General features: G+C 40.8%; 1 protein-coding gene across 1 annotated transcript in view; it reads left to right on the top strand.

Annotated features, from left to right (window-relative positions):
* PINX1 (PIN2 (TERF1) interacting telomerase inhibitor 1) overlaps positions 1-23,498 on the top strand; it is a 61,513-nt gene extending 38,015 nt beyond the window's left edge. Inside the window, exon 7 of the mRNA XM_075048930.1 lies at positions 21,439-23,498. Coding sequence (XP_074905031.1) covers positions 21,439-22,044 — 606 coding nt within the window. The 3' untranslated portion in view covers positions 22,045-23,498. The remainder of the gene's footprint in view (positions 1-21,438) is intronic.
* Positions 23,499-26,612: the final 3,114 nt, after the last annotated feature.

The following is a 26,612-nucleotide window of genomic DNA, read 5'->3' as shown; positions in this document are numbered from 1 at the left end:
CTTAACCAAAACAGCAGCAGTTAACAATATCCAGTCTCTGATCAGTGTTTTCCTCCTGAGACTTGTGTAAGTTTATTTTGCCATTCTTGAGAGGTGGTTGCTTTTACAGTCAACTCTGCCTTTGATATTACAACTAAGTAAAGCTTCTAAATTTGTCCTGGCTGTGTTTTCTTTTTGAGCATTTTCTGGACAAGTGTTTCAGCTCTTCCTTTCCTGTTCTGTCTGATATCTAGGGATAAACACACCCGAACACATGCACATACACACACATGCTGTTTTATCCATAATGCTGTCCATAATGCTGTTGTTGGTTTCATGTAATTAGGGTTTTAAAATACTTGTTTCATTCCAGTTTGGTTTTGAAGGAATATTTGACATTTTTGTGCCATCACCATAGTTCTTGTCTTGCCCAAAGATCATTTCATCATCAGTCTTTTCCATATTTTCATATTATTGCAGGGGATTTGAGTGAGTAAATTTTTCTTTATTGTAGTAGAACTTAAAGAGAAATTGCAGAGTGGCTTAGAGAAATGCTAATATATCAACATCTTCCTTTTGAAAACTACTCAATAGCAGTAAGAGTAACAAACTAAGTTTTGGTATTCCATGGATATAGTGAAGGGGTTTTTTTTTTCCACTTTAATGAGGATACTAAGTCAGGTTTAGGGGTGAAATGTATCAGGAGCACATTAATTTTAAAAGCAAAATTTTAGAAGCTCCTTTGTTTACCTAACAGGAACACCCTGCTTAGACTAAAGAACCAATACATGGATTATAGTTTCAGTGGCTTGTGTTCATTTTGGATGTCCACATGTTCTTCTGTGTAGATAGATAGGTAGGTCTTTTAAGGCGCCTGGAGAGTTCATGTGTTTGAGGATCTTTTGTGCTTGTAAAAATGAAATTGGACTGTTTTTTAAACTTTACACAAAATACCTTGTCCTAGAAGAAATTAGCAGAATCATAGAATCACAGAATGGTTTGGGCTGGAGGGGATCTTAAAGATCATCTAGTTCCAACCCCCCTGCCATGGGCAGGGACACCTTCCACTAGACCAGGTTGCTCAAAGCCCCATCCAACCTGGCCTTGGACACTGCCAGGGATGGGGCATCTACAACTTCTCTGGGCAACCTGTTCCACTGCCTCACCACCCTTATTGTAAGAAATTTCTTCCTTATACCTAATCTAAATCTACTCTTTTTCAGTTTAAAGCCATTACCCTTTGTCCTATCGCTACATGCCCTTGTAAAAAGTCCCTTTCCATCTTTCTTGTCGGCCCCCTTTAGGTACTGAAAGGCCGCAACAAGGTCTCCCCAGAGCCTTCTCTTCTCCAGGTTGAACAACCCCAACTCTCTCAGCCTGTCTTCTTAGGAGAGGTGCTCCAGCCCTCTGATCATCTTCGTGGCTTCCTCTGGACCTGCTCCAACAGGTCCAAGTGAGTCTGGAAGTCTGAAGTCTTGAACTACTCAAGGGCTTTCCTGTGGCATGCCTTTCAGTGATACCTTGCATATGAATAAAGTTCTCCCCCCCCCCCTATTTTTATGGCACCCCATGACTTATAGGATGTGTATTTAATAACTGCTGCAATTAAATGTGTATTTTCTAAAATTGTTTAAATGTATAAAATGACCATGCTGGTTTATTTCTTTCTGTGGGCAAGAATGGATTGGGGTTTGGTACTTCAGAAAGGCAATAATAGATGGTCAACTGCCATAATTTTAATAACTATGTATATTGAGGGCTGAGGAGGAGCAGAAGAGCAATTGCTGATGTTTCTGAAATATGCCATTTGGCAATGATATCTGGGTATATGCTAAACGGTATTTGTGTTTATATATGTTGGTAGGTCAAAGTGGGGCTTTGTAGAGAGACTGGGAACTTGGTTTGTATCTGGAAGGTTTATTTATCACCTATATGTTCAAGTCTTAGCTGAGGATGCCTCCTAAAGTGGTGTTGATGTGTTAAAGGGGCACTTGGGATGCATATCTGTCTTGTTGGGATGATGAATGTCAATGCCACTTGCTATCACTTGGACGACTGGTGTAAAGCCAGGGGGGTCTGATTCCTGGACCTGCACTGCACAGGCAGTTTGCACCATCCCTGGAAGGTGAAACTGATTGTGTCGGTAGATGTCAAAAACACAACATACATGCATAGGCATGGATGTATGATCCTGACAATGCCGCTCACCTACGAGAGTAGTATTTGAGGAGAATTTGGGGAGCACAACCATGTCTGCCACAAGATTGGAAAGAAACCTTTAACTTTGTGAAATCCCTTTATTGGACCAACGTGCTACTGTGATGTTGAATCCATCTCACGTGTGGGTGACAATGTTTTAACAAGAAGTAACACCAGTTTTATACAGGGTGGAGACCGAAGCACCCATAAATTAAATCATACGTGGGTGGGTGATGGAAAGATAGGAGATAAACCAGGGTCCTTGGAGGCTCTGTCTAGCCTGTCTTCTGCACACTAAGAAACTGAGGTGGAAGGACAGAAGTAACATAAAGAGAAGGAGGGAGCAGCAGAGAGAGAATGAAAAGCAAAGGAAACCATGGAAGAAAAATTTTAATTTATCAACATGATTTCCATATGCAAGGATTGTCCTTTTGCCAGCTAATTGGTTTTATTTGAAAGGGGAATATTTCTATCTTTCATGTATTGTAAGGCTGCTATTTAACTAGTGAGATATGTTTTAAAATGTATGTCATCCTGGGTGTGTTGGTGAAGGAGATCAGTTTATAGTGAGGATGCAGAAGATTTTAGGTAGTTTTCAGTGCTCCTGAAAATCCTAACATGAAATTTTTCCCAAGACTTCAACCTTTTGAATTACAGTTATGAGAAATACTTGTCTTTTTTTTTTCTCTCTTTTTTTTTTTCCTTTTGCTTAAGCAAGTTTAATTTTTACTGCCAATCTTGGTGGTGTCTGTTCTGGAGAGTAGCAGGAAAAGCTGATAAGGGCAGAGGACAGAAATCTTTGTGCTTATCTCACTGCAACACATGGAGCTGAGAGTGCATCCTTTTCCTGTCCTAGGACAGGAGACGTAAACTGACCATCTCCTGACAGCAGTGACTTCAAACAGAGCCTCTAACGTCTAGAGGGTATGAATCTTCTCTCAACTTCAGAGGCCAGCTAGGTGAAAGTGGGTCACTGGCTGTTTAGAAAGCTGTTTTTGTGCCAGAAAAAAAAAAAGACCAAAAAACCAAAAAAAACCCCACCACATTTCTGATAACTGCTGGGTCAATAGACATCTCTGTAGACGTTGTAGTGTTTTGTAGGAGGTTTTTTTCCCCAAAGGGCATAAATTCAGCATGACTCTTAGTTGTTTGTTTAGACTTCTACCAAAAGGTGAATTAAGTTTTTGGTGGGTTTTGGGTTTTTTGCCTTTTTTTTTTTTTAAATTATTTGTTTTTTTCTATGAGAGTTTTATAAAAATCAGAGTTGTGCTATCAGATTTGGAACAAAGGTCAGACAAAAATTGTCCTCAAAGAAGGGGTTATTTGGACAGTGAGTGTCTTTATAGACGAACATCAGAGGTTTTCTTTTATGTATTGTCTTTATGTGACCTAGAAATGAAGGGTCTAAGTCAAAGGGAATGTGAATTGGAGCAAAGAGAACCTTCCACCAGGACTGCCTGAGCCTCGGTGTGACTGGACCTCAGGATCCTAGCCAGGGTCTGGGCTGTGACTCTAGGTTAGTAACCAATTCTTAGAAAAATAGCAACACAGTTATGAATTGGTTAGACCAGCTCATTTCTGTTACACTTAATAGTTAGATTTCATTCGTAATTTTTGCCATTGAAAGAGGCACAAGAAGCCCCAGCTTGCAGCTTTTCTGGCCACATGTGGAAATACATCTCAGTGGCCAAAGCTCAGGAAGAGAAATCCAGGAACAAAACCAGGAGTCCCACATCAAATATCGATGCTGTACAGTTTAGGACAAACTGCTTCACTGCTTTCTGGGCCTTGTTGTCCCTATTGGTAGAACAGCCCAAGAACTCTATGGTAATGCCAAGTTCAACACAGAAGATCACACTGAGAAGGAGACTTTGGAAGTGCACAGTATTTCTCTTCTAATTAACTGCCTGCCTGGCAACCTAGCATGTTATATAGTGCCTGTGCTCTGAAGTCTACCTTCAGGTATGTGTGGCACCAGATCTTCAATTACCCATGGATCCTGGGGCTCATGCGGTTTGCCCAGGTTTGACAGCAGTATAGTTTGCTGCCACATCAGCTGAAGGTGCAGCCTTATTATTTGAACATTTATTTATTGCTGTGACATTGGCATGCCTTGCTAATGCGAGTCTCCTCATCTGTTTCATATGTTAACTTTGAGACCTCACCAAGGCTGAAGAAATAGGTATGATCTCATCCTTTCCCTTTGTTTCAGGATGCAGAACGGTTCCTCCAGCTTGATTGATTTTTTTTTTTTTTTACTTTTTTTTTTTACTTTTTTTAACAGTCACTCCTGGTAAATTTGAGAGCTGTATGAATTATTAGCATTAAATCTCAAAGCTTTTCAGCTCTAGTCTGGAATTTGAGGTTTACTACAGTCCTTAATCTCAGCTCGTGGTCACATAACTTTGATACGGGCTGGCTTTGATTGGAAAACCAGCAAACTTTTATCTCTTCCCTCCTTCCAATAAGATATGTTTCTGTCCCAGCGAACCCCAAATAACTTCCTAAATGTGGCTCAGATAGTGCAAAGTGGCTCTAGGACCCTTCAGCAGTGGGATGAATGGGATCCCTAGAGTCGTATGATTAATCTCATTATAATCTCAACTTTCTAGTTCTCTTCCAGTCCCCATGAATCAGATGCAAATTGTACCCTGTAGAATTGGCTAATCTGTCATCTGTAGCAGACTGTCAGCTACCTATCCAGACCTTTTCTTCTGGTATTTAAAAAATCATCTTGGAACCTTTCACATTGTCTTTCTTACATGGCTATCAGCTCTCCAGGACTTGTATTGTTTTCAGCTCTGCTTTAAAGACAAAAGCAGAACTGCTGGTGAAAGTTGCAAAATCTTTTCCTGAAGTGCTGCGAATCTGAGACCAGATTAAATTTGTTGAGACTAAGGTTTTTCTTCTGCCTTCAAACTAGTGATGGACTAAAGGCATAAATTTTGACAGTTTCAGATGCAAAATCCAAATATAGGGATGCCGATGCCAGTCTTCTGAAAAGCAGAGCAGCTCGAAGCTGGGAGTTCAGCTCCAAGCTTACACCCACATCCCCTTTTCTTCAAGACAGGAAAACTGGAAACTGGTCTGAGCACTGGGTGTGAAGATCCCAGTCTGCAAGGGAACATTCCGCACCTTGTGCACAGCTCACCCTTCCCCTAGACTTTGCAAAATTAGATCAGCTTCCTCCCTCTGAATCAGTTTTACCTTCTGCACTAGCATAGAGTTGCACTGTGTCTGGTTAGATGGTGTGCTGTGAACTGGGGCGTAAAATGCAGAGCCAGAAATTTGGATGGTAATTCTACCCACCCTTCGTTATTTGTACCTTTGTTACTTGTGTGTCTTTGCAAGGTTCCCTTTTTCACAATAGTTTGCTCCTGTTTAGATCTAACATTGATAAAGCATTTTGAGGCTTTCCCATAGAAGGGATACTATTTATTGCTTTGAGTTTTAACAACTGGTCAGTAACTCTTGTGTGAGGAGACTTGCCATTTGCTTTTCAGTCTAAAGAAAAATTCAAGTAGCTGTTGATGCCGCAAAAACTTCTGTCCTCTCATGAGGAGCCTGACCTGCAACTGTAATTTATCACCCATCCTCCACATCACTTGGCCACCATCCGAAAGGACACGTTACCAGGTTTCAATAACTCCTGTTGCATATTGCATAGCTCGGTGAGGCTGTCACTCATCTCTTAAACTACCCAGGCTTCACCAGCGTGGTAGGAACCGTTGTTGCGTGAGTCGCGTCAGCTTTTCCGTGCCCCAGGACATTTGGGAAGCTAACCCCACCGCCTTCCACCCGCCTGCCAGAGATTTCATGACTGTTGGTAAATTCCTTAGTTACTTGAGAAGCCGTTGCTATAGAAAATGTCCTTTTATGCATGTTTGTACTGGCTTGTCTAAATGAGTGTCAATACCGGCATCTGACTGGGCAAAAAAAACCTGTCAGTATCTGCCTTCTGATGTTAACATTGGCAGCAGCTTCTTGTAACTGTTGCAGGGAAGTAGTTCTGGTGGCCAAATTCTTTCAAAATTCAGATGTTACCTGTTTGAATATTTAACTCTTTCATGAGATCTCTAAATCTCAGTCTTTTCTGTAACCGAGCGGCTGTCCACCAGAGCTTCTCAGGACAAGATGCAGGGTGATCTGGAACAATTCTGCACTCGCAGGATGCAGTTATTAATTCCTCTCTTCTGTGTTTCTACACATTAGGTTTATTTTCATAGGAGGTAAGTTAGGAAAGGACTTTAAGGGCTCATCAAATCCATGACCTTTTCTCTAGGAGGGATCAGCTCTGCTCACATGAGTCTTGACAGATGTGTTTAAAAAAAACCCCAACACTAAATGGGTGCCTTTCTTATATGAACTCCACAGACTCTGCACAGTCTGTTGTGTGCTTGACTAAACATGGTAAGGCTTTTCCAACTCTTAAAAAATGCATCTGTCACTACTATTTAAGATCATTATTTCTTTACCATAGGGAGTAGAACATGGAGATAAGACCGTTGTTCTCTTCCAACCTTTGACATAAACGTTGCTCTAGGAATCATAAACCCCAAATCATGCATTCCTGCTTGTAGCCTCGGTTAGAGTTTTAATAGCTTCTGGCATGCCAGACAGAGATGTGGCTGGCATATTTTCAGTTTTTTTCAATCATGAATCTAAATTACCATTTTTCTACTTACAGCAAGTACAACCTGACCAGCCCTTAGTATGAATCAGGGGAAGGCTCAGACTCTGAATCTGTAGTGTGGCATCTTAACCATTACCATGACCCTAAATCAACAGATTTTTGCTTTGTCTGGCCTTTCCTCTGAACGTATTTGAGGGTGTTAAACAATATTAAATGGCTATTCCGGTTTAGAAAGTGTGTGTGGGAAGTGGGGGAAGATGCTGTATTGGGTAGGGCAGGTTGAAGGGGAAGCTTGTGGTGGCTTTGGATTAGGTTCTCTTAAGTTACTCTGTATGCTTTTGCTGATATAACTTGGTCTTCCTTTTCCCTCATGGATACTGGTGACCAGTCATCCACATAAGTAAATTGTCTCCCAAACTCTGCTTCAAAGTGAATGAGCTGTTGCTCTCCAAGACAAACCCGCTTTGCACTTCTGGAGATAGTTAGTGCAGGGAACCCTTTGCAGTTCGACCGTATGGACAAGACTGAGACAGGTCTGGCTCCTTCCACCCTGTATGTTCCTCCAGTACCATTCCAGGAGTCTTTCAGCTCCCAAACGTGCCCATAGCCCTTCAGAGGACGTGTAAGAGGTACCCTCAGTTTCACGTTGGAAAAGCAGTGATGCCACAGGGCTGGCTTGTGCAACGTTGGGTGGGCTTTGCAGCTTTCAGAGGACTCTGCTCCTGCAGTTATACTGTTACTAATTTAAAGCTAGGTTGAATATACATATTCGAGAAGTGTAACAAGAATTCCCAGAGAGGCATCCTATGGTGGACTCCTGAACTGAAGCAGAGAGATAAATCAAAGTTTGTGCTTTTTAACTACTACAGCCGTGCAGCACACACGAACAAGACTATTAAAGAAGAGAGAATATGGTCTCTCTCCAGAGAGTTGAATCTGTCCTAGTGACTCTAGGCATAACAGGATATACAAATGGTTCTATTTCGCTGCTTTGTTTTAATGTTGATTTGTTTGTAGTCTGCCCAAGATACTAATTGGTGTTTTACAAGTATAAAGACAAAGGTGTCTGCCCTGAAGAACTCACTAACGAAAAACACTACTGTACAGTGTTAATGCACAGTCAAATTTTCTGCCTAATGAACCAATCGCTTTGATAAAATCTCTGCCTCCTGGTGAATTCTCTGCTTCAATTTTCCCCTTGACTCCCATCTTCTTTTACACCTCACTTTGTATTCTTTTTCCCTCTGCTTTAAATTTTGGGGGCAGTTTGCACTTTAATCAACATTTTACGGTGTAGTTCCTGGAAGGGAAGTGAATCACCTCTTTCATTAGGAACAAACAAAGTTGGTCTGATGTTGCAAGTGTATGGATATTTAAGCTGAGAAACTGGAAGACCCTGGCATGGCACAGGATTTTAAGAGGAATGGTGGTACGATGTTAGCTTTTAATCCCTTCAACGTGCTGCGGTTGGTAACAGGTTGTAACATGGATGTTAGTGCCTGCATTTGCAATGCTCATATCCAGAATAATAATTGAACAATTCCTCCTCTTTAGTGATGTGTTGGCTTCTTACCACCTATGACTTAGCATGGATTCTTTTTTTCTTCAAGAGGTGTTGATTGCTGCAAAAATAGTCGTGTTAATGGTTGCTATCTGCACCTTACCCTCACCACTTCCATTTGTATGTTATTGCTCCTTTTCCAGAGGTGATTTCCTCTGCAGCAGAGGTGGTGGAACAGACTCTGTGACTGCTTCTCATCTGCTTCAGCACAAAATCAGCCTGTTACTCTAAATTGTCTTTAGTGGTGGTTTATGCTGTCGTTATTGTTTTCCTATTTCTCATTGAGCCTCACTTCCATCTTGAATCAACACCTGCCTTTTAGCATAAATCATGTTCTCATGAAGGAGACATGTCTGAGGAGCTGGTTTAAAGGTAGTATGAATGTGCAGTAATGGTAAGCAGTGCTGGCACATTTTACTGTTGGGGACTTCAGACTTCTTTAATCAGCATTACATGGATTTTCTTTTTAACCTGTATCTGTGCGGTATCCTGCTTTTAAAGTCATCCAACTACTAACGTATACCACATTTTAGATGTGCAGAACTATCAATAGCAGTAGAAGGCTGGATGGACTGCTGAAATGTGTCCTGATTTCCTAATTTTTATACTATGTAATGTTAGGTTCTTTCACCCAAGTGCATTACTTTATCAACACTGAATTTCTTCCGCTATCATTTCAACTACTTAGTGCTACCTCATTTTTAGCTTGTTTTCCAGGTCAATTAAACATATATGATTATTCCATTTGTCTATTCTGTCCTCTCTCACTGATTTCAATCATATTACATAGGCAGACAGCAGCCTTACAAATAGTAAGTTCCTACTCTTTGTGAAAATAAATAGTCGCATAAAAAGGAAAGACAAATTGTTTTCCCAGCTGGGCTCAACTGTATTATTAGACATCAGAGAATCCACACAGAGGGAAGCCGTTATGAATGCCGTAACCACAGGAACAGCTTCTATCAGAACTTGCACTTCATTAGATACGGGGTCATCCAGCCACAAGATGCAAAGCCACAGGAAGCCAAGTTGCTTTGCTTAGAGTTACTACAACTGTCCTTTTTTAAATGAAAAACGTAGCGCAGATCTTGCAGTAGCCGTGACCTTCGTCTGTGCTTGGAATGACTTCTTTAAAAACTCCGTGGCTCCACCCCCTGCTTTTCTTATGGCATTAAGTGTGGGGTAATGAAAGGAAGAATAAAACTGAGCTGGCATTGCTGAGTCACTGCTGAGATTTGAGACTGGCTGACTTGCTGGTGGAGCTCTACTCAAGATGGAGGGACCATTCCGCTTTTGCAGGTAGCAGAAGGCATTGACAGAGGGCTCACCTAATGAAAGGAGAGCAGGGTAGTAGGAAGATTGACTGAAAGGAGATAAAGCAAAAGTACAAAGCAGCTTTTAAGGGTGGATCGCTAGAGTCTAACTGGGGGTAAACAAAAATCTAAGGCTTCTGCCCCCTCCCTAAATGCTAGGCCACTCAGGTCTGTTGGGCAAGGGTCTTTTTTTCTCTTTTCTCTCCACCTTTTTAGTGCTCAACGTAAAGCAAAAATTTCTGTGCTGTCTGGTACCTGCTTTCTCTCTGCTTCAGTACACTTAAAAAATCTAGGGGAACTACTCCAAGCTGTCCACTAAGGATTTGAGACCCGAACCAGCACCACTTCCCTCTCAGTGGAACAGCTTCCCACGATGCGGCTGAGGGACTGGAGACACCAGCAGTGCTTTACTCTGTTTGCCTTTGCTTACCTGTAGACAGCAGAGTATTAGGACCGCGTGAGACTTTGGGAACAAATTGGTCTTTCCTTTAATCTGACATTTCCTCCTGACTCTTCTCTTCATTCTGCTGCTTATTCCTGGAGCAGTTTGCTGTTAAGCTGTGATAAGCATCCCGTTTCCACTCCTTGTGCAACATTCCTGTGCCAGGAGACGTTCCGGCTTGGAACATGCGCGCTGCCTGCAGGATTGCCTACCTGGCAATTATTTGTATTGTTTTGTACCCATGCGTAGCTTTAACCTGCAAGTCCCTTGAGGCACAGGTTATGTGTTTTGTGTGGTTCACTGGGAAACCATAGAGCACTTCATTCCCCTTAGGGCATTACATAAAATGTTAATAATAAAATCCTAGGAAATCTATTTGGAATTACAGGCACAGGGATTTTCTCATTGTCGTTTTTTACATTACCGCTAAATCTTTATGCGGTACCATAAAGCTAATACTTAGCATAATGAAAGACATGTGTGTCTCTAAAACTCACCCAGGTCAAAATTGTAGAAAGAACCATCAAAAAAAAAAAGGTAAGGAGGAAGGGAAATGGCAAAGGTAGGTGTGAAATGAAGGCTATGGTTTGCAAGGTGCAGAAGTCGAAGGGAGGCAAGAAAAGCGGAGCAGAAACACAAAGGTCAGCTTATGGAAAGCAAGCCAAAGGAAATGAAGTCTGAGGAGAGGTTTGAAGGTGGAGAGTGAGGCTCTTTCACTCTCAGGGGAGGAAAGTAATGTAAACCCAACAGCAGACTGGATAGATATGGATGTGAAACACAAACTAAATGTTTTCACCTTTAATGCTTGGGAGATCAGAGCTGGATTGCCTATGAGCAGAGAAGTGGAGATAAGACCCTGACTGTGAGGGTACAAACTGTCTCAACATCATATGGCTATCAGTTTTGAAGCACAAGACCTGTCTTCTTCACTTGGATAGTTAAGATTTTCTTTGGCATTGAAGCAGGCCTTGGTAATGTAGATACTGTACATGCTGACCTAAGCTATTCTCTTCTCAAATGGCTTGCTTACATAGGTTAAAACAGATGAGTTGTTTTGCAGGTTGATAGAGCCAAAGTTCTGCCAAAGATTGCAGATTTCACAAACTGACCATGAAAAGCTAGCATCTTTGCTACAGGTCACGGCATACGTGCTCTGTCTCTCTCAGGCTGCAAGGCTGCATAGGTCGTGCTGGCACGTGTAGTCTCCAGGGATTACCCATAAAGTAGTGTCAACAGCTTGATGACAAGTTTTCCACCTGCTTTGTGGCTGAAATGTTCTGTTCACTGTCGTGTTCTCAGTAGGGACCACCTTAATTTGGTGTTTCAAGACAAGATCAGCTATCGCTGGATCTAAAATCAGTATTTCGGAGTACGGTCGCTGTTGCTAACATACTCAAGGATGAGAAATGTGGAGATGTAATCACATACTTTCTCTCTCTCCTGACCATTATTCCTCCTCTGTACATCCCAAGTGCCATCTTTCTTCATCCCAATGACCACCTCAAACTGATCCTTTCTCCTTTTCTTCCCTTCTTTCATCCTTCTTTATGCTTCCTTAGCTCCCCAGGTCCCCATGAAGTGGCAAGTCTACTTCAGGCTTATTAGAAACCTTTGTCTAATTACTTTGGCACCTGAACAGCCAGACTTATTTTTCAGTATCAAGGGGTTAGAGACAGCATTGAAGGGATACCCAGGACTCTCTACACTTTCTAGCAAGTGTGCAAGAGGCTGAAATACCTGTCCTACAGTAGGAAGCCTCAGGAATGGGAAATACCTTGTTTCCTGCTGAATTAAGAGCAAGTTTTTAGGCTTTCCCTGTTAGGACAGACACAATTGCTGCCGTTCCCTACTAGCTGTTGTGGAGTGTGGCGATGAATACCCAACAACGGAGGTTCTGTCCTTGCCTCCTCAAGCAGTTTTTCCATACTAAATGATGTCACTTACGAAGTTTGTGTTGCATCTTGTTCGTGGTTACAGTCATCCTGTCTCCCCTTCCTTTGATACTCTTGTTGCCAAAGTTAATTTAGAACCAAATTATAAGCCTTTTACCTCGAATTCTGAAATTTATTAACTGTAGTGTTCTGTGTAAATACTGACTACTGGTAATGTCAATGAATGTGGGAAAAATAGCAAAGCCTGTAAATCCAAATAAAGTCAGAACATCTTACGTCTTCTTTAAAGCACTGTGTTCACCTTTGCTTTTATGCTACTTGGAGTATAATATGTGCCTCCAGGAACTTGGAAGCTAACGCTGCAAGTGAGTACTGAACAATACAAGTCTCTGCAGAAATGTTGCTCTGATAACTTTGCTTTTTTGGCCTACATTTCTCGGTGGTTATTATTTGTTAATTATGTTATATAGTGCTCACATGTGGGCTAATTGCTTCCCCAGAGAGCTTACAATAAAATGATGGACAGAACAAGGGCAGGATGTTACACATATCAGATAGTAAAAGGGTAAGGTAGGACATGGGCAATATGGTTAGTTAAACACGTCTGTGTTTGAAAACGGAGTAGCATTATGAAGCATAGTGTAGAAGAGTTGGGTTGGTTTGTGGGTGGAGAGGATGAGTGGTAATTTAAATTGATCTGAGGGGTTGACTTGTTGTGCAAGGAAGCACCAAAACTAAAGGCAGCAATGAAGAAAATGCAGAAATTTATGAAAGAAGGCTGCAGGGATATTGTACCTGGCTTGGTTATAGTTACAGGGCTGTACTGTGTGAATTCTTGAAAACAAAAATAAAATCCATATGAACTGTAGGTACACTGCGTGATTGATACTCCTTGAAAAATAAAACCCTTTCCTCAGACAAACTTTTCTTCAGACACTTAGAGACAGGAGAGAAGAAAAAAATGTGCATACACATCCGTGCAGTTGTGTTTCAGATTTCAGTTCTCATTCTTGCTGTTCGTCTTGTTTTTCTGCATCTGTCTTTCACTCTGCACGCTTTCAGGCAGGAGAACTCTGCTGGTATTTATGGTCTATGCTGCTCTAAATTGTAATGTTCTGATTCATTTTCCTGTGCTGCGAATACTTCTTCACACCTGCTTAGAGAAAAGGAACCAAGTCATGATGAAGGCACACTTATTTAAGTGACTAAAAAGTGACACAAGGTATTTCTCAGCAACTCTTAGGCCACTGCTTGTGCTGAAAAACAGGAAATGTCTGTACCCTTCCACAGAGGTCTGACTTGATTTCAATACGTGGATCAGCTCTTCAGCGTATTACCTCTCAGAGCAAAGAAGCGGAAGAGCTTCAAGTGTGTATTTTCCTTTTGAGAAGCATTTTCTAAGGGGAAGGGGAAAGCAGTGGAGGTTTAGCTGTTTAAATTATCTGCTTCAAATGCTCCTAGAAGCACTTTATTTATACACATATATGCTTTTCTACATTTATTATTATTAGAAAAGAGATAGAAGTGAAGTTTTCACAGAAGCAGGTGTTATTTTTTGCATTTCAAAGTACATGTAGTTTCCTCTGCCAGAAGCCAAGCTGTGATGCTGACTGTGCTTGCTCTCAGAATTGCTACCAGAACTCCTTCCTCTCCTCTGGGTACTTCCAATGATTTTTATTGCATCCTTTCTCTCAGTGGCGTATCTCGGCATCTTAAATCTTTAGAGCCCTTGTTAACACTTTTGCTTGTATTCACAGTTTGGCTGGCCAAGCCCACTTGTTACTTCTCATGTAGTCCATTTAGCTTCTTCTCTGTCTGTGGGGTATAGGAAGAAATCCTGAACTCAGAATCAAGAAGTTTGGTCTTCTCAGTCCTGATTAGAAAGGATTATCAGCAGCTGCCTATTCCACACACATTACAAAGGGATAATGAAAAGTGTCCAGGGAATGACATGACAGTAGTAAACAACTATGTGAAGAAGACTTGCATTGCTTCTCAGTGTGCCTGGCAGTACTACTGCCACGTGAACAATACCTACACTACTGGCATGACTGTCCTGGACATTTGAAGGCGTTGACATTTAGAGTATGGGTACGGGACGAAAAGACCAGTCTGCACTGATTTGGTTATAGTCCTGCCTGCTCTTTTAAAATATTATATTTGAGAGTCTCTTGATGATTGGATTATATACGGGTATATTGCAGAACAGACAAAAATTGTGATGTGTCCGTTCGCCGTTAAGTGTCATAGCCACATAGCGCTGTCAGGTGAGTGCAACAGCAGGGTTATTTCAGTACTTGCATAGTGCCTTGCATATCTGTGATACCTCTTTGAAGGATCTCAAAGCACTTTACAAACACTTAATGAAACTCTTAGCTCTGCTGCGAGTTTTATATAGTTGGTACGGCATGTTTCGTGCTTTGATAGCGTGTGCCAGAGCTGGAGGGAATAACATCTTCTCCACGGTTTCCCACCAGCTGGGAAGAGAACTTGGGAAACGTGACCTTCCTAGTCCTGTGCTCGCTTTGCCGGACCATACTTCCTCTGTTATTCAAGGTGAGAACAGAACGGTTAGAATTGATTTAGGTGCTTCTGGGAAGATGAAGTCACTATGTTTGGATCTCTGTATCGTGCCAATAGAGAGATCCTAAGGGAAATCTCTTCCTTTAGTTTTGTTTATATTCAGTCTAATGCACAGATGTAATTTGCAAGGAAATGCAAAGGAAAAGAGATTTTGCTGGCCTCAGCAGTGTAGCTAGAGTGAAATGAGATGTCACAAGGATATCTAAGTGTCTCTCTTTCAAGATATGAAAAGGATTTTTCTTCTGTGCAGTGTGCTGATTTTTTTAACTCTTTCTCTATGTGCCTTCAGTCTTCTGCACCTCTTGTGCATTATCTCACTGTGTGTATTCTCCCTTAGCCTTTCACAGGCTGCCTTCTGCTCATGGATTTTACTTGCTGCCTTTGTTTGCTAAAACTTAAATGAGTGCTTTTTTTTTCCTGAAAAGTGTAAGAACAGTAGGAGGAAGTTTGTGTGCTCTGTGTGACACGGTATCAGGGTTCCCAAGCTGACATTAGAAATACAGGTGTTGTAACTGCTAGTATTGTAACTGTTCGTACTGTAGGACTGACCAGGATCTGATAATGACAGCTGGAATGAATCCCCATGGCTATCATTGTAATCAAGTCTCTGGCCAAAATTTAATCCCTTGCACTTTTGCAACCTTGTTGCTTCCTGTTACGCTGTTGTTTTCAGGCTGAAGGCAAAACCCGGCTGACTATTACAGTTTATTGTATGGCTCCCATTTCATTGATAGAAACAGGCTGGGATCCAGTACGTCATACGACAGTAAAAATGTATTGTTTATATGGCAAGCAAATGGCATTTTGGATACCTAGAGACTACATTCAGCAAGAGAGATGGTGGCTTTCTATTTTAGCAGTAATAATGTGTGAATTATAAGAATAAAGGAAAATGCTAAAATTGGCCATTTGCTGAGGGATGAGCTTTTGGCAAAAATATAAGAGACAAGACAGCCTGAGAGAATTTGAATGCAGTTTTAATAGAAACACATCACCATGGAATTTAAAACTAAAATAAAAAATTGAGTCAGCGCATACAGTGTAAATGTACTCTGAAACCAAGCACCTATAGATTTATACAGTAGAATGAAACAGGTGCTGTTATGTGGTAATAAAACCTCCTCACGAGGATATGGTGCTGCATCGGAACAGGTATCGAGAAAGATTGTGGAACCTCTGTCCTTGCAGGTTTCCATGACTGCGCTACAAAAAGCTGACCTGGTCCAGCATTGGCGGTAGTCCTCCTCCAGGCCAGAGTCTGGACTAAAGACCTCCAGAGGTCACTTCCAATCAATGATTCTGTGAATAAACCCAAAATTATTCTAAGCAGAGATTTACTACAGTGAAATTCCTTGGCATTTTTAATTGCAAGAGGAGCAGTCTTAACTGCTCTTTCCTTCGGAGTTGCAGATGGAGGCAGGTGTTGCAAAAATGGATCTTCATAATTCCATGGAGAAAATGGCTGGATTTTTTTAAAAGGTTTTTCCCTGTCCTCTTTCCATTAGTTACTTCCTAACCTCTGTCCTTGTCCTTGCTGGGTAAAAGACAGAGCTGATAGTTCACGTGGAGTATAGTAGTTAACATCCAACTGCAAGATAGCAGCTGATTTTTCAGTGTATTCTAGCACAGAATTTATTTTAATGCAGTCAAACAAGAAAGTGCTTCTCTATAGTAATTGGAACTTGTCCTTTTAAAAAGCGCTAGCATGTCATGTATTAGACATTCAGGATTTTCTTTCCTTTTCCCATAAGTGGATTCCTTGCTCTATTGGCACTCGGTATAAATAGCAGTAAAATTAAACCTTGCTATGGTTGTGTGAGGTATGCTGGTGATTAGAATACCAGGGTCAACAAAAGAAGGAAATCGCAGGTGACCTGAATTTTTACCATTTCTTTCCAGGTTTAGTGTTCCTGCTTTTCATCTCTTCCATTAAACCCTCTTTTATCACCAGGAGGTCAAATCGTATCCCTATTTCAGTTTTTAAAGCTTTACAGGGCTGGAAGATGCTTCTAGAGTCCAGATCTTCCATTTTCCGTTCCAAGCAAGGATTAAGTCTACCTAGTGCTTTCCTGATAGTTGTCTGAGTTGCTTTCAATGGTTGAGACTGCCAGTGGTTGTTGAGGCTTCACGTACATACTCACGGATTTCTCCTACTAGCAAAGTTTCATGTTGGTAATTTACATCTGCTGCTGCTTGGCTTCTTCCTCATAAGCACAGGGAAAATTGTCCCCTTTTCCCTTTGCATCAGCCCTTTCTGTATTGGAAGTCTGTTATTAGTTCTTCAAAAGATGCTGTCTGCAATTTACCAATCTTAATCAGGTAAATTGAAAACATTAAAGCCTCCTGGGTACCTGTTCTTATGCCAGAATTGACTTCAGAACTGATGGTATGTGGCCTTATTTATGCATGTATTTATTATAATCCTGCTTAAACTCATCATGCTACAAGTCTTTGTTCACTCTCTTGCCTGTTTGATCCCAATCCAAATGTTTATGCTCATACTTAACTTTGTCAACTCCTTAAAGCAAGACTCTGTCATCCTTAATGTCTGCAAAGCTCCAGAGTGACTCTTCATGAATAATCTGCTGTGCTTCTCCCCATTACAGCTAGACCTGGGTTAGAAAGATACAGGGATGCCCTCAGTTCTTGCCTGTCAAGTTTTGTGCACTGCATGGGGGTCATACCAACGCACCTCTGCAGTGAGGATCTGAAGTAGCAGAAACAGAACCGGATTATATTAATCTTATTGTTACGGTTTTTCAACAAGGAAGTAGCTAATCACTGTGGTTCAGCCAGGCTGCAGGAAGGGGTTGTTGCATTTTAAAGCTATGAATGATCGTGTGATTGCCTTGTAACTCAGGCTAGAGGTTTAGCCTGTACTTACTTCATCTAGCCCATTTTCTGTAATTTAAGTGAGAATCTACTGAAATTATAGTTTAGCTGTATTCTGCCTTTATGCTCACCCCTTCTGTACTTCTCCTTTTGTGGCATTTTTGTGAATTTGAGCTATCAAAATTGCTTGTGAATTAGTACCCCCTCATTTGCAAATGAGGAAGCAAAGGCATGTGAAATTACTTAAGTAATTGTAGTTCGTGTGTGGCAGACCTGAGACTGTACAGTAGATTTTTTGATTCCCCTATTCTAAGCTTTAAGTGCTAAGAAAGAAGCAGTTGCAGTCTGAAGAGGAGGGAAATTTCACTGAATTAATCCAAGCTGCTTCTGTTGCTTATGTACTGGCACCCTTTGTCTTTGCTGATTGGTTATATCTCGCTTTTCCTCCCAGAGTAACATGCAGATCCAGTTTTTCTTTTTGGATTTTAATTCTTCAACCTAAGGTCTTAAATCTCCAAAGATATTTGGGTTTCAAACTCATTTGATTTCATGAGGTGTCTAAATACTTTCCACTTTGGACTTCTACTGTTGCCAAACTGTTTTCACAATGTGATGTGAATTGTTTCTATAATTGACCACAAATCCCTAGTTTTTTCTTCACCAAATAACTGTAGCTGAAAGGTGCTCTGAACGTGTGATGCCTCAGAGATGCAATCCTGATCCTGCAGGAGTCAAGGGAACCAGGATTTCGTTGTATAAGTTGTGTGTACTAACTTAATGATTAAATCAGCATTGTGTGTCTCAAGTGAAGAAAGCAGGCAGAAAAAAAAAAACAGTGGTGCTTAGAGTGCTTTATGTGCTTCAAATGATTTTCCATACATTTAACTAATTACATAAACAGATGATATTTACAGGGGACTTCTGGCTATAATTGACCTTCATCTTTTCCTGTGCACTTCCCGGTCTCTCCTTGAATTTTCCTATTGTTTCCTCTTAATCATTCCACATTTAACACCATGTTTCAAGCAGTCCTTTCCTCTTGCTTGGGACCATCCTACCAATTCCTTAGAGGACAGTATTCCCAGCTCCTTTTAACTTCATCTTCTCAGCCCAGTTTTGTTGGCAGTTTTGGAACTCATGGTGTGGACAAACGTATCTCCTCCAAACCCAACCTTCAGGCCTCCCACCAGTTACAGCATGATTGCTCTTCTCCTTTTACGTGATCATCAGTTCTTTGGAGCAGGAGTGTTTCTTTCTGCCTTTTATCTTGTGTGATAAATTGCTTTTCAGAAGTTGCAGCAACACAGTACGCATTTAAGTATGTATATCTTATTTTCCTTTGAAACTTCGATATGTGTGTGTTGGGGCAAGCAGGGGAGGAATTGCATAAATGGCGAGTCTCCTGACGAGAGGTTAGAGAAAACCCATGTTTAGAGTTCAGCGGTGTTCCCATGGCTACTAGGACAGGTACATCACAGGAGGGGGAACACTTTTGGCATTTAACAGCCTTTCCAGGTGATTTATGGTTTCACATAAGCTTTTCCTAAACTGAGATGTTTTCTAAGGTTGGCACCTCTTTGCTTGTCTCCATGCCCTGTTAGTTCTGTGTTCAGTGGCCCATGGTTATTAAAATTCTTATCAATAAAGGAGTTTCTGAGCAAGGTTCTTATTTTCTGGGATCATGCATACCTTCTGAACTCCTCAGCTTAACCAAAGGAACATTTTTTTTTATGCCTAACGTATTTTATAAAAGAAATGTGTAGAGTTCAAGTAATATTTGCCTTCAATTACAGTAATTAAGTTGTCAGGACTTGAAGTCACCAGGGGAATGAGAAAATCCTTTCCTGGTTGGCCAGGGGGTAATTGGTGTTCTGGTCCCAAGCACGTTTTACATATTGGGGTGGGGAGGGAAACTGTTCTGGCTGGCATCTGCAGCAGAAAACCTGGGAGACTGTTTGTCATTTTGCAATACAAGGTGTCAAAATCCTGCTGTGGGTAGAAGGAAAAGAAAGTGACCTGTTTAACTCTGTTTTAGCAGGGCATCTACTTTTGATGTGCACTAACACTGCTTGCTTGGGTTGGGAGGTATATCTTATTAAAAAGAGAGCAACTACAAACGTAGCTCAATCCATTTATTCTGTGGATTCTGTCTTGTCAAACTTCTACTGCAGCTCCCCTTTCGAATGTAACCTCTGTGTATAGATGTGTGTAGATACCTGCAGGTTATTTTTTTTCCCCAGGTTCAACATCTCTTTGCAGACTTCTTTGCCAGAAGTCAAATAGTTTTCAGTTACTTTGTAAACTTACCTGAAGGTACACTACAAGGTATTCCTACAAGAAAAGTACCTTATTTTTATAAGTGCCCACACAAACATTACTGGAATCTCAAGTGTAGCGTTATTTTTGTTTCACTGGAATAGCTCTCTTGAAAGCAGATGTATGAGGAAATCGCTACTTGTAATGCATCACTAATGACACAAATTTTTGCATTCCTGCTCATGTGAGTAAAGGTTTTGGATGCGTAAGGAGTCAGACCTGCAAAATGTTACTCACAAACCCTAATAAACCCCACTTCAGCTACAAGTCTAATGATGCCCTGAAGAGAGCCAGATCACTTATCTACACCATCATGCAATAACTATAAAGTGTTGAGATAAGTGGTTTTATATCTCCCAGTTTGCTACTGGCCTTCACCTTGTGTATTGTTTTATGCCAGTGAAAGTGGGTGTGAAATTTTACTGCTCTGATTTGGTTGCATTTTATGGTCACATCAGTTCACATACAAGATGCATGGGTAGAGTGGATGCTCTTCTCTATCCGTGCATTTATGAATGGAAAAACAGTGAAGTATCCCTGTCATACTCACCACATTTGACTGTAACAGCTGTGGATTACCTCCCGTTCAAGAAGCGTGTTGTAAGGTTTCTACACAGTTCTTACCTGCTCAGCTTTTCCCATTGAGGGAGGTGTGCAATACTTACCTGCAGGTCGTACAAGGTTTTAAAAAAAACAATGTAAAATTTGGGACATTTGCAAAAGTTATTTGTGACTTTTGCCAAGGGAAGGAATACGCCACAAAGGGTTATTTTTGAGTGCTTCAGTCTCCATGTAAACAAATCTGAAGTTCAGCTGCCTTTTTTGCTTGTTTATTTTGTAAGTCACAGATAATTTAACAAGTTATGTATTTTCATCTTGTTGCATTTGTTACTTTTTCAGAGTCAATTCTCTTCATGGCATACATAACATCCAGCTCCAGAGCTATACGTTGCTTTTTGGTTTATATTTACTTTCTAGATACTAGGCTCTTTTTATAGATATTCACCTGCAGCTAGAGTTCAGCAGCTATTTATTCTGTGTATGCAGAAGCCTTGTAAGATCTAACCTGTGATGTTGGTTTTGCCATCTGATAACGTAAGATCAAATGGAGCGTGTTTAAATAACAACATCTAGGACACAATGACAGTAAACCAGCTATGAAACAAACATTTCTAAAGATCAGATAAGATGGAAGAGATGCATCAATGCTGGATTGCTCCGTATATCATAAGTTCTTGCACTTTGCTGTAGAGGTATTCCAGGCATGGGATTTCCTTTATGCCACAGGCTAATAGGTCGTACTGTATTATTTTTCATGTTGTTTTATATCCTGTAGAGACATGTGCCTTTGCAAAGTGAGTGTAATACACCGAGTATGATAGTATTATACATAATCTGCATGACTTGCGCAGGAGCAGGTAAACAGTAAGAAATTCAAAGCAACAGAGAATTGTCTTGCTCTGTATTTTCTTGCTGCCTTCCATACTGTGACCTCTTCTCCCTAAACTTATGCTACTTTTTGCATTAAGGGCTGCCTCTCGCTTCTGCCCAAGTCTATGCTTTTATGGTTAATTTTCAAAGCACCATATTATTTTTTAATATTTTTTTATTAGTGTGCAAAAAACCAACCTTTTGTTTAAAGCCATTATTTCTGACTCTAACTCCTGCTCCTCTTTGTTCACCTGCAGGAGGACGTTACTGATCCCAAGTCTCAGGAGGAGAAGCAGAAAAACCTCTGGCTATCTGAGCCTGCAGATGGTTACAATACAGTGAAGAGTGTTCTCACAGTACAGGAATATTTTGCCAAGCGCATGGCAAAACTGAAGGGATCCCAGAATGAAACAGGAACAAAGGTAGACAATTCCTGCCCAACAGCAGATGAAGCTTTGGAGCCTCCAGAAGAACTGAAAACCAAAGTCAAAAAGAAAAAGAAGAAGCAGAAGAGAGATGAGGCAGAGAGTACAGAGCATTGTGAGAAACTAAAAGTGAAACAACCTAGGATAGGTAGCTTGAATGGAAAGGAACTGGATGCTCCGTTAAATGAACGTCACTCAGGGAAAAAGAAAAGGAAACATAAAGAGCAGCACGAAGGGGAAAATATTAGTTGTGATGAAAATATGGGCAATGGAGAAATTTATACGGGAATATCTGATGGGGAAGATCTGAGCATAAAGGACTCTGAGGCAAAGCAAAAGAAACGCCATAAGAAGAAACACAAAAGGCAAAAAGAGGAGACAGATGAGTGTATCGAAGGAGTGCAGAGAAAGAAAAAGAAGCGCTGCAAGCACGTTTAACCATTTAAGTCAAGCTGGGACTCTGAGGTGATTTGAACTTCAGCCTGTTAGAGGAGAGGTCTGCGTAAACACACCAGCCCGACATCACGTATTAATCCAGACTTGAGCACGCTGCTCTACCTCCGACTGAAACCACAGACTGTGTTTAAACATAGCTCTTTCAAGGGAGAACATGGTGACAGGCCAACATGAGCTTCTGTGCCGTGTTAAAAACATATCCATGTGTACAGCCAAGGCTTGCATGTCTGCAAAGCAAGACTTGATAAAAAACAGCTAGGCTTTGCCTCTTCCAGCATGGCAGACAGTTCGCCTTGGTGGCTTTGCAAGAGCTGTGTTTTAACACAGCCTTCAGCCCAGGTTCACTCTGGTGCAACTCCATTCAAATCAGGTAACAGCAAGCAAAATCAGGCCTGGTTTTAACCACTGTGGTTAAGACTGTGAAAGGCAGTGAATTACTATCTGCTGCTTCACACTGACTGTGTTTTTCTCAATCCAGGAAAAAAAAAATCAAGTCACTCTACTACTGCCTTTGTTAAAGCCGCTGTTGTTTTCACTTGTGATAGCCCAGCTCTGCTTCTGGAAACAGGAGGGGTTTTGCAAAGCTGTAGGTATTCTTTAACTGATTTTTGCAAAGTCGTGTCTAATTTTTTCATTGATCTCTTTTAACATATAAAATGAATGTTGTTTCTTCCCAAAATACTTATTCTAATTAAAGGTATACGGCTGAGTGTCGGTACTAAAGAATGAAATAAAAATACCTCCCTTTGTTTCCTAGGCAGTTGTTAACTATTGTCAAGAAATTGTAACTTTGCAACAAAGCTAAAGGAGCTGTGCCTTTATTAACTGTATCAAAATCTTTGGTTCCCAGGCAACATTGAGTACCTTCTGTGATGCATCTGGCATTCAAAAAGTTGTCTTGGATAGAGAAAGGTTCTTTTCTGAAATGAGGAGACCAAATAGATTTTAAAAGCATAGCTGGTCAGATGCATTAGTATTGTCCTTTACACATTGAAAACTTGCAATTTAGATTTATAACCAAATTAGAGCTTGTTTCTAATTGTAAACCTGGAAATAAGTAATGCTGGAACTCGGCACTATCATGAACAGTTTTGTATGAAATATTAAAGATTCAGCATGAATTTTGACATGTTAATCTCACTCAGCGAAGAGCTGTCAGAAGAGATGGGTGAGCTTGGAAGTAAAGTGCTGGAATGGGAAGAAGCATTCACCGTCCTGCAGTCCGGTTCTGATATTGCTTTGGCCACAGCAGATTGACAGCAGAACCCTGAAAGCCAGGCAGTTACCATGGCATAATCCAGAGCAGCTGACCAGTATTCAAATCCATTAGCTGTTCGTTTGACTTTGGGCCTGGCTGTGTTTCATCAATGTAAATTCAAAACATCCCGTCGGCCTGCTCTGCTGAATAAAATGGATACATTTTTATTATTGTCTTAGCTCAGTTGAGTTGCTTAACGTGGTTTGAAAAACATTGTCAAGATGCAGATGTTAATATGAAAAAATTTCCTTAAGCTGCCTTTATTGTCCAACGGAAGAAACTTAGTCTGCAGCACACAGTCCACATGGCTTCACGTGTTTTAGTTGCAGCTGAACTCTTCCTTTCTAAGCTAGCTTGGTTTGCATCGCACCTTTCTTGCCCTCAGGACATACTCATTCATTGCAGCAAAATTACAGTAGTTTTACTTATTGTAAGGGAGAACAAGATGCCTTTCTCTGTGTTTCACCTGGCATGCCAGTAGTTTTTAACCCTTGTAGCATTTGCTTTTCGCTGCTGTACAAATATTAGCCATTATGATGCTGCTGTGACTGGGCTCGCTCCCTGGCTTCCTTAAACGAAATACCACTTAATACCATGAGGTTGCTGTAGAGTTGTTTGAGTAAGCTCCATGCTTGGGGTGAAAAAAATAACCTCAATGGAATAAGACAGCAAAATAATTTTTCATGTTACATTGAAGCATCCTACGTTTTGTGGGTCCCCTGCAAAGCAGCCCTTCTAATTTCTTGTTCACCATCAGTTTGGATTTTTGTTTGTTAGTAGAAGCCAAAAGCCTGACTGTTTCCCATGATTTTTTTTTTTTAACTCTTAAGCAGCTAAACTTTACAGTCTCTCTGGGATTTCAATTTAAAAAGGTGCTAGTCAAGGAATAGGGTTTCCTTCTCCCAGTACTGCTAGGCTTGTTTGTTTGTTCTCTGTATTAAACTTCCATGAGTTTCTGTGTGCTAATTCTTATGAGTGTTTGGCCAGATTCCAGTGTTAGTTATAGAAAGAATAAAACCAGGAATAAATTTTTAAATTTATGGTGTTACTGCAGTTAACTACAGTGTACCTAAGATTTAAATCTGGCTCAGATTGAAATATCAGCTACAAATAGAGGATTCTCTATTTGTACAAGAAGCGGGAATTTCACTTTATCCCAGGAAATGTGGGATTTTAATGTGCTTCAAGCTCAAAGAGAAATAGCATCTGCAGAATAGGGGTTGTAGGGGGGAAAAAACCCATAATAGATGAGTATTTGAAACAAGCAATTCATTTAGCTGCTCTGCTTTGTGTGTGTTAGTGGTCAGCCAACTTTGCGTTACTCGACAAAAAGCTCTTCTTAACCAGATACTGTCTAGTGAAATGGATGATTGAAACAGCAGGAACGTGTTTCAAAGTAATAAATTTTTTTTTTTTTTTTTTTGTTTATAGTGGGTTGTGAGTCCAGTTTTAACCAAACTCTGGTTTGGCAAGGAGGTCTTTTTTAGAAAGCATAAGAAAAAGAATTACATCATTACCCAAATAGTGAAATTAGCAGAATGTAAGCACAAAGAAATTACTTGGTTTCATTTCTGTGAAAATAAGACTTCTAAACAGCTAGGTCTTTTGTTACATATTTGTCCATTGTACTCACACATTGCAGCACAAAATTATGTCCCTCCAAGTGAAATTACCTAGAAACTAAGCAAAATGAGAGTTGCCACTCTGCTTTCACTTCCAAATGGAGAATGATGCACACATAGCATAGATATTAAAATGTTTTCAGTTTTAGGAATCCCAGGTCACCAGTGACATAGAAGAAAATTCTCCTTTTCGCATTGGGAGCCTTACAGAGATGATGGTTTCTCCTGAGTTACTTCCATTCTTCGCAGGTATAGTGTTGGTCTTTGCTTTGAGCCTTGAAATTAACTGTCGGTGCAAAGGCTGCTACATGCCAAGCTACGTGATTTGCAATTGCAATTTTGTGAACAGCAATATATATGCTGACTTTTGTGCTTGTAAATACCTGCAAGCACAAAACTGTATCCTGGAAAGTAGAGGCCATGGAAAAGCAGTCCTGCTACCAGCATCGCAGCAAAGTCTGCACGAGCTGTGTGGGCTTCAGCTGTTTTGATCTTGCTGTGCCCGACTCTGCAGGGTCTTCCTCAGAGCCAAGGGTGGGAGGTTGCACTGGTGCACGCTGCGTGACAACCCAAATGTGTGGAACAGGCAGCGTTCCTTGAATTTCTTTCCAAGACTTACTAGCCGTAGTGCTTTACACACAACCGGTGTAAAGCAGAAGTAGTAACAACCCGGGTTAATTTAAAGCATAGATGCATGATACTGTTAAGTACAAGTTTCAAGACAACCCATTAAGATTTCAGAACCGCCTATCTTTACTTCTATGTGAATTTCAGTCCATTAGATGGTATCTGGGATGCAGCTGCTTTGTGAAATTTAAGAAATGCATTTGGGGACAGTTCAGCATCATGTTCAATTAATGCAATTTTCCTTTAAGCAAAAGGCAGCTCTGGTGCTGACTTCTTTCAGATAATCAGCTCTCGGCAAAGAAAATTAGCTGAATGCACCAATGTAATTAGCCAATTTTCTCCTGTTCAAACACACAAGATTGAAGTTCTTGAAGGATCCACCTTCAAAAGGCACAATTTACGTCACGAGACCTCCAAACCTGCCAGCACCAAGAGGAGGAAGGAAGCTCCAAGAAGAGAGGAAAACCACACACAGTCTATTGGAAATGCTGCATAGCATCATGCCCGTCTTGAAAAAAAGATCTTATAATAGTGTGTCCTCAAGCAGCGTGAGGATCGCTAGCATCCAAAGCAGCCCTTTGCTTAATTCCTCCTCGTTCCCGTGCAGCGTGAGGTTTGCTATGCAAAAGGTTATAAATCGCATCCACATAGTGTTAGTGGTCGAGGATCTGAGCTCACAGAGTACTGGGACAATAACCAAGGCTCCGTACCCATCCCATGTAGGGATAAGCAAACTTTCAGTGACATGGGTCTAGTGAATATGGTAAAAATACAAACTTTTGTGGTGGCAGAAGTGGGAAGATTGTTCCAATGCTAAACTGGAGCTTGATTTCTCAGCAGGTCAGAACTTAAATTCTGCTTCTGAGTCACTCAAAGATGTTTCTTTTTTCTTATCTTAGTCCATTTTTATAAATTTTAAAGTGTAAGAAGGAAATTCTGCTAGTCCCTTTTAACCTAAAGGGACTACAATATATATTTTTTTGATAACTTAAAGCTGCAGTTTAAAAATAGTAGGAGCAGAAGTATTCCACACCATGAGTGTG

Source organism: Buteo buteo, chromosome 17, assembly GCF_964188355.1.
Source record: "Buteo buteo chromosome 17, bButBut1.hap1.1, whole genome shotgun sequence".
Taxonomy (NCBI): Eukaryota; Metazoa; Chordata; class Aves; order Accipitriformes; family Accipitridae; genus Buteo; species Buteo buteo.
Note: the sequence above shows the minus strand (reverse complement) of the source record. Positions and strands in the feature narration are given on the sequence as shown.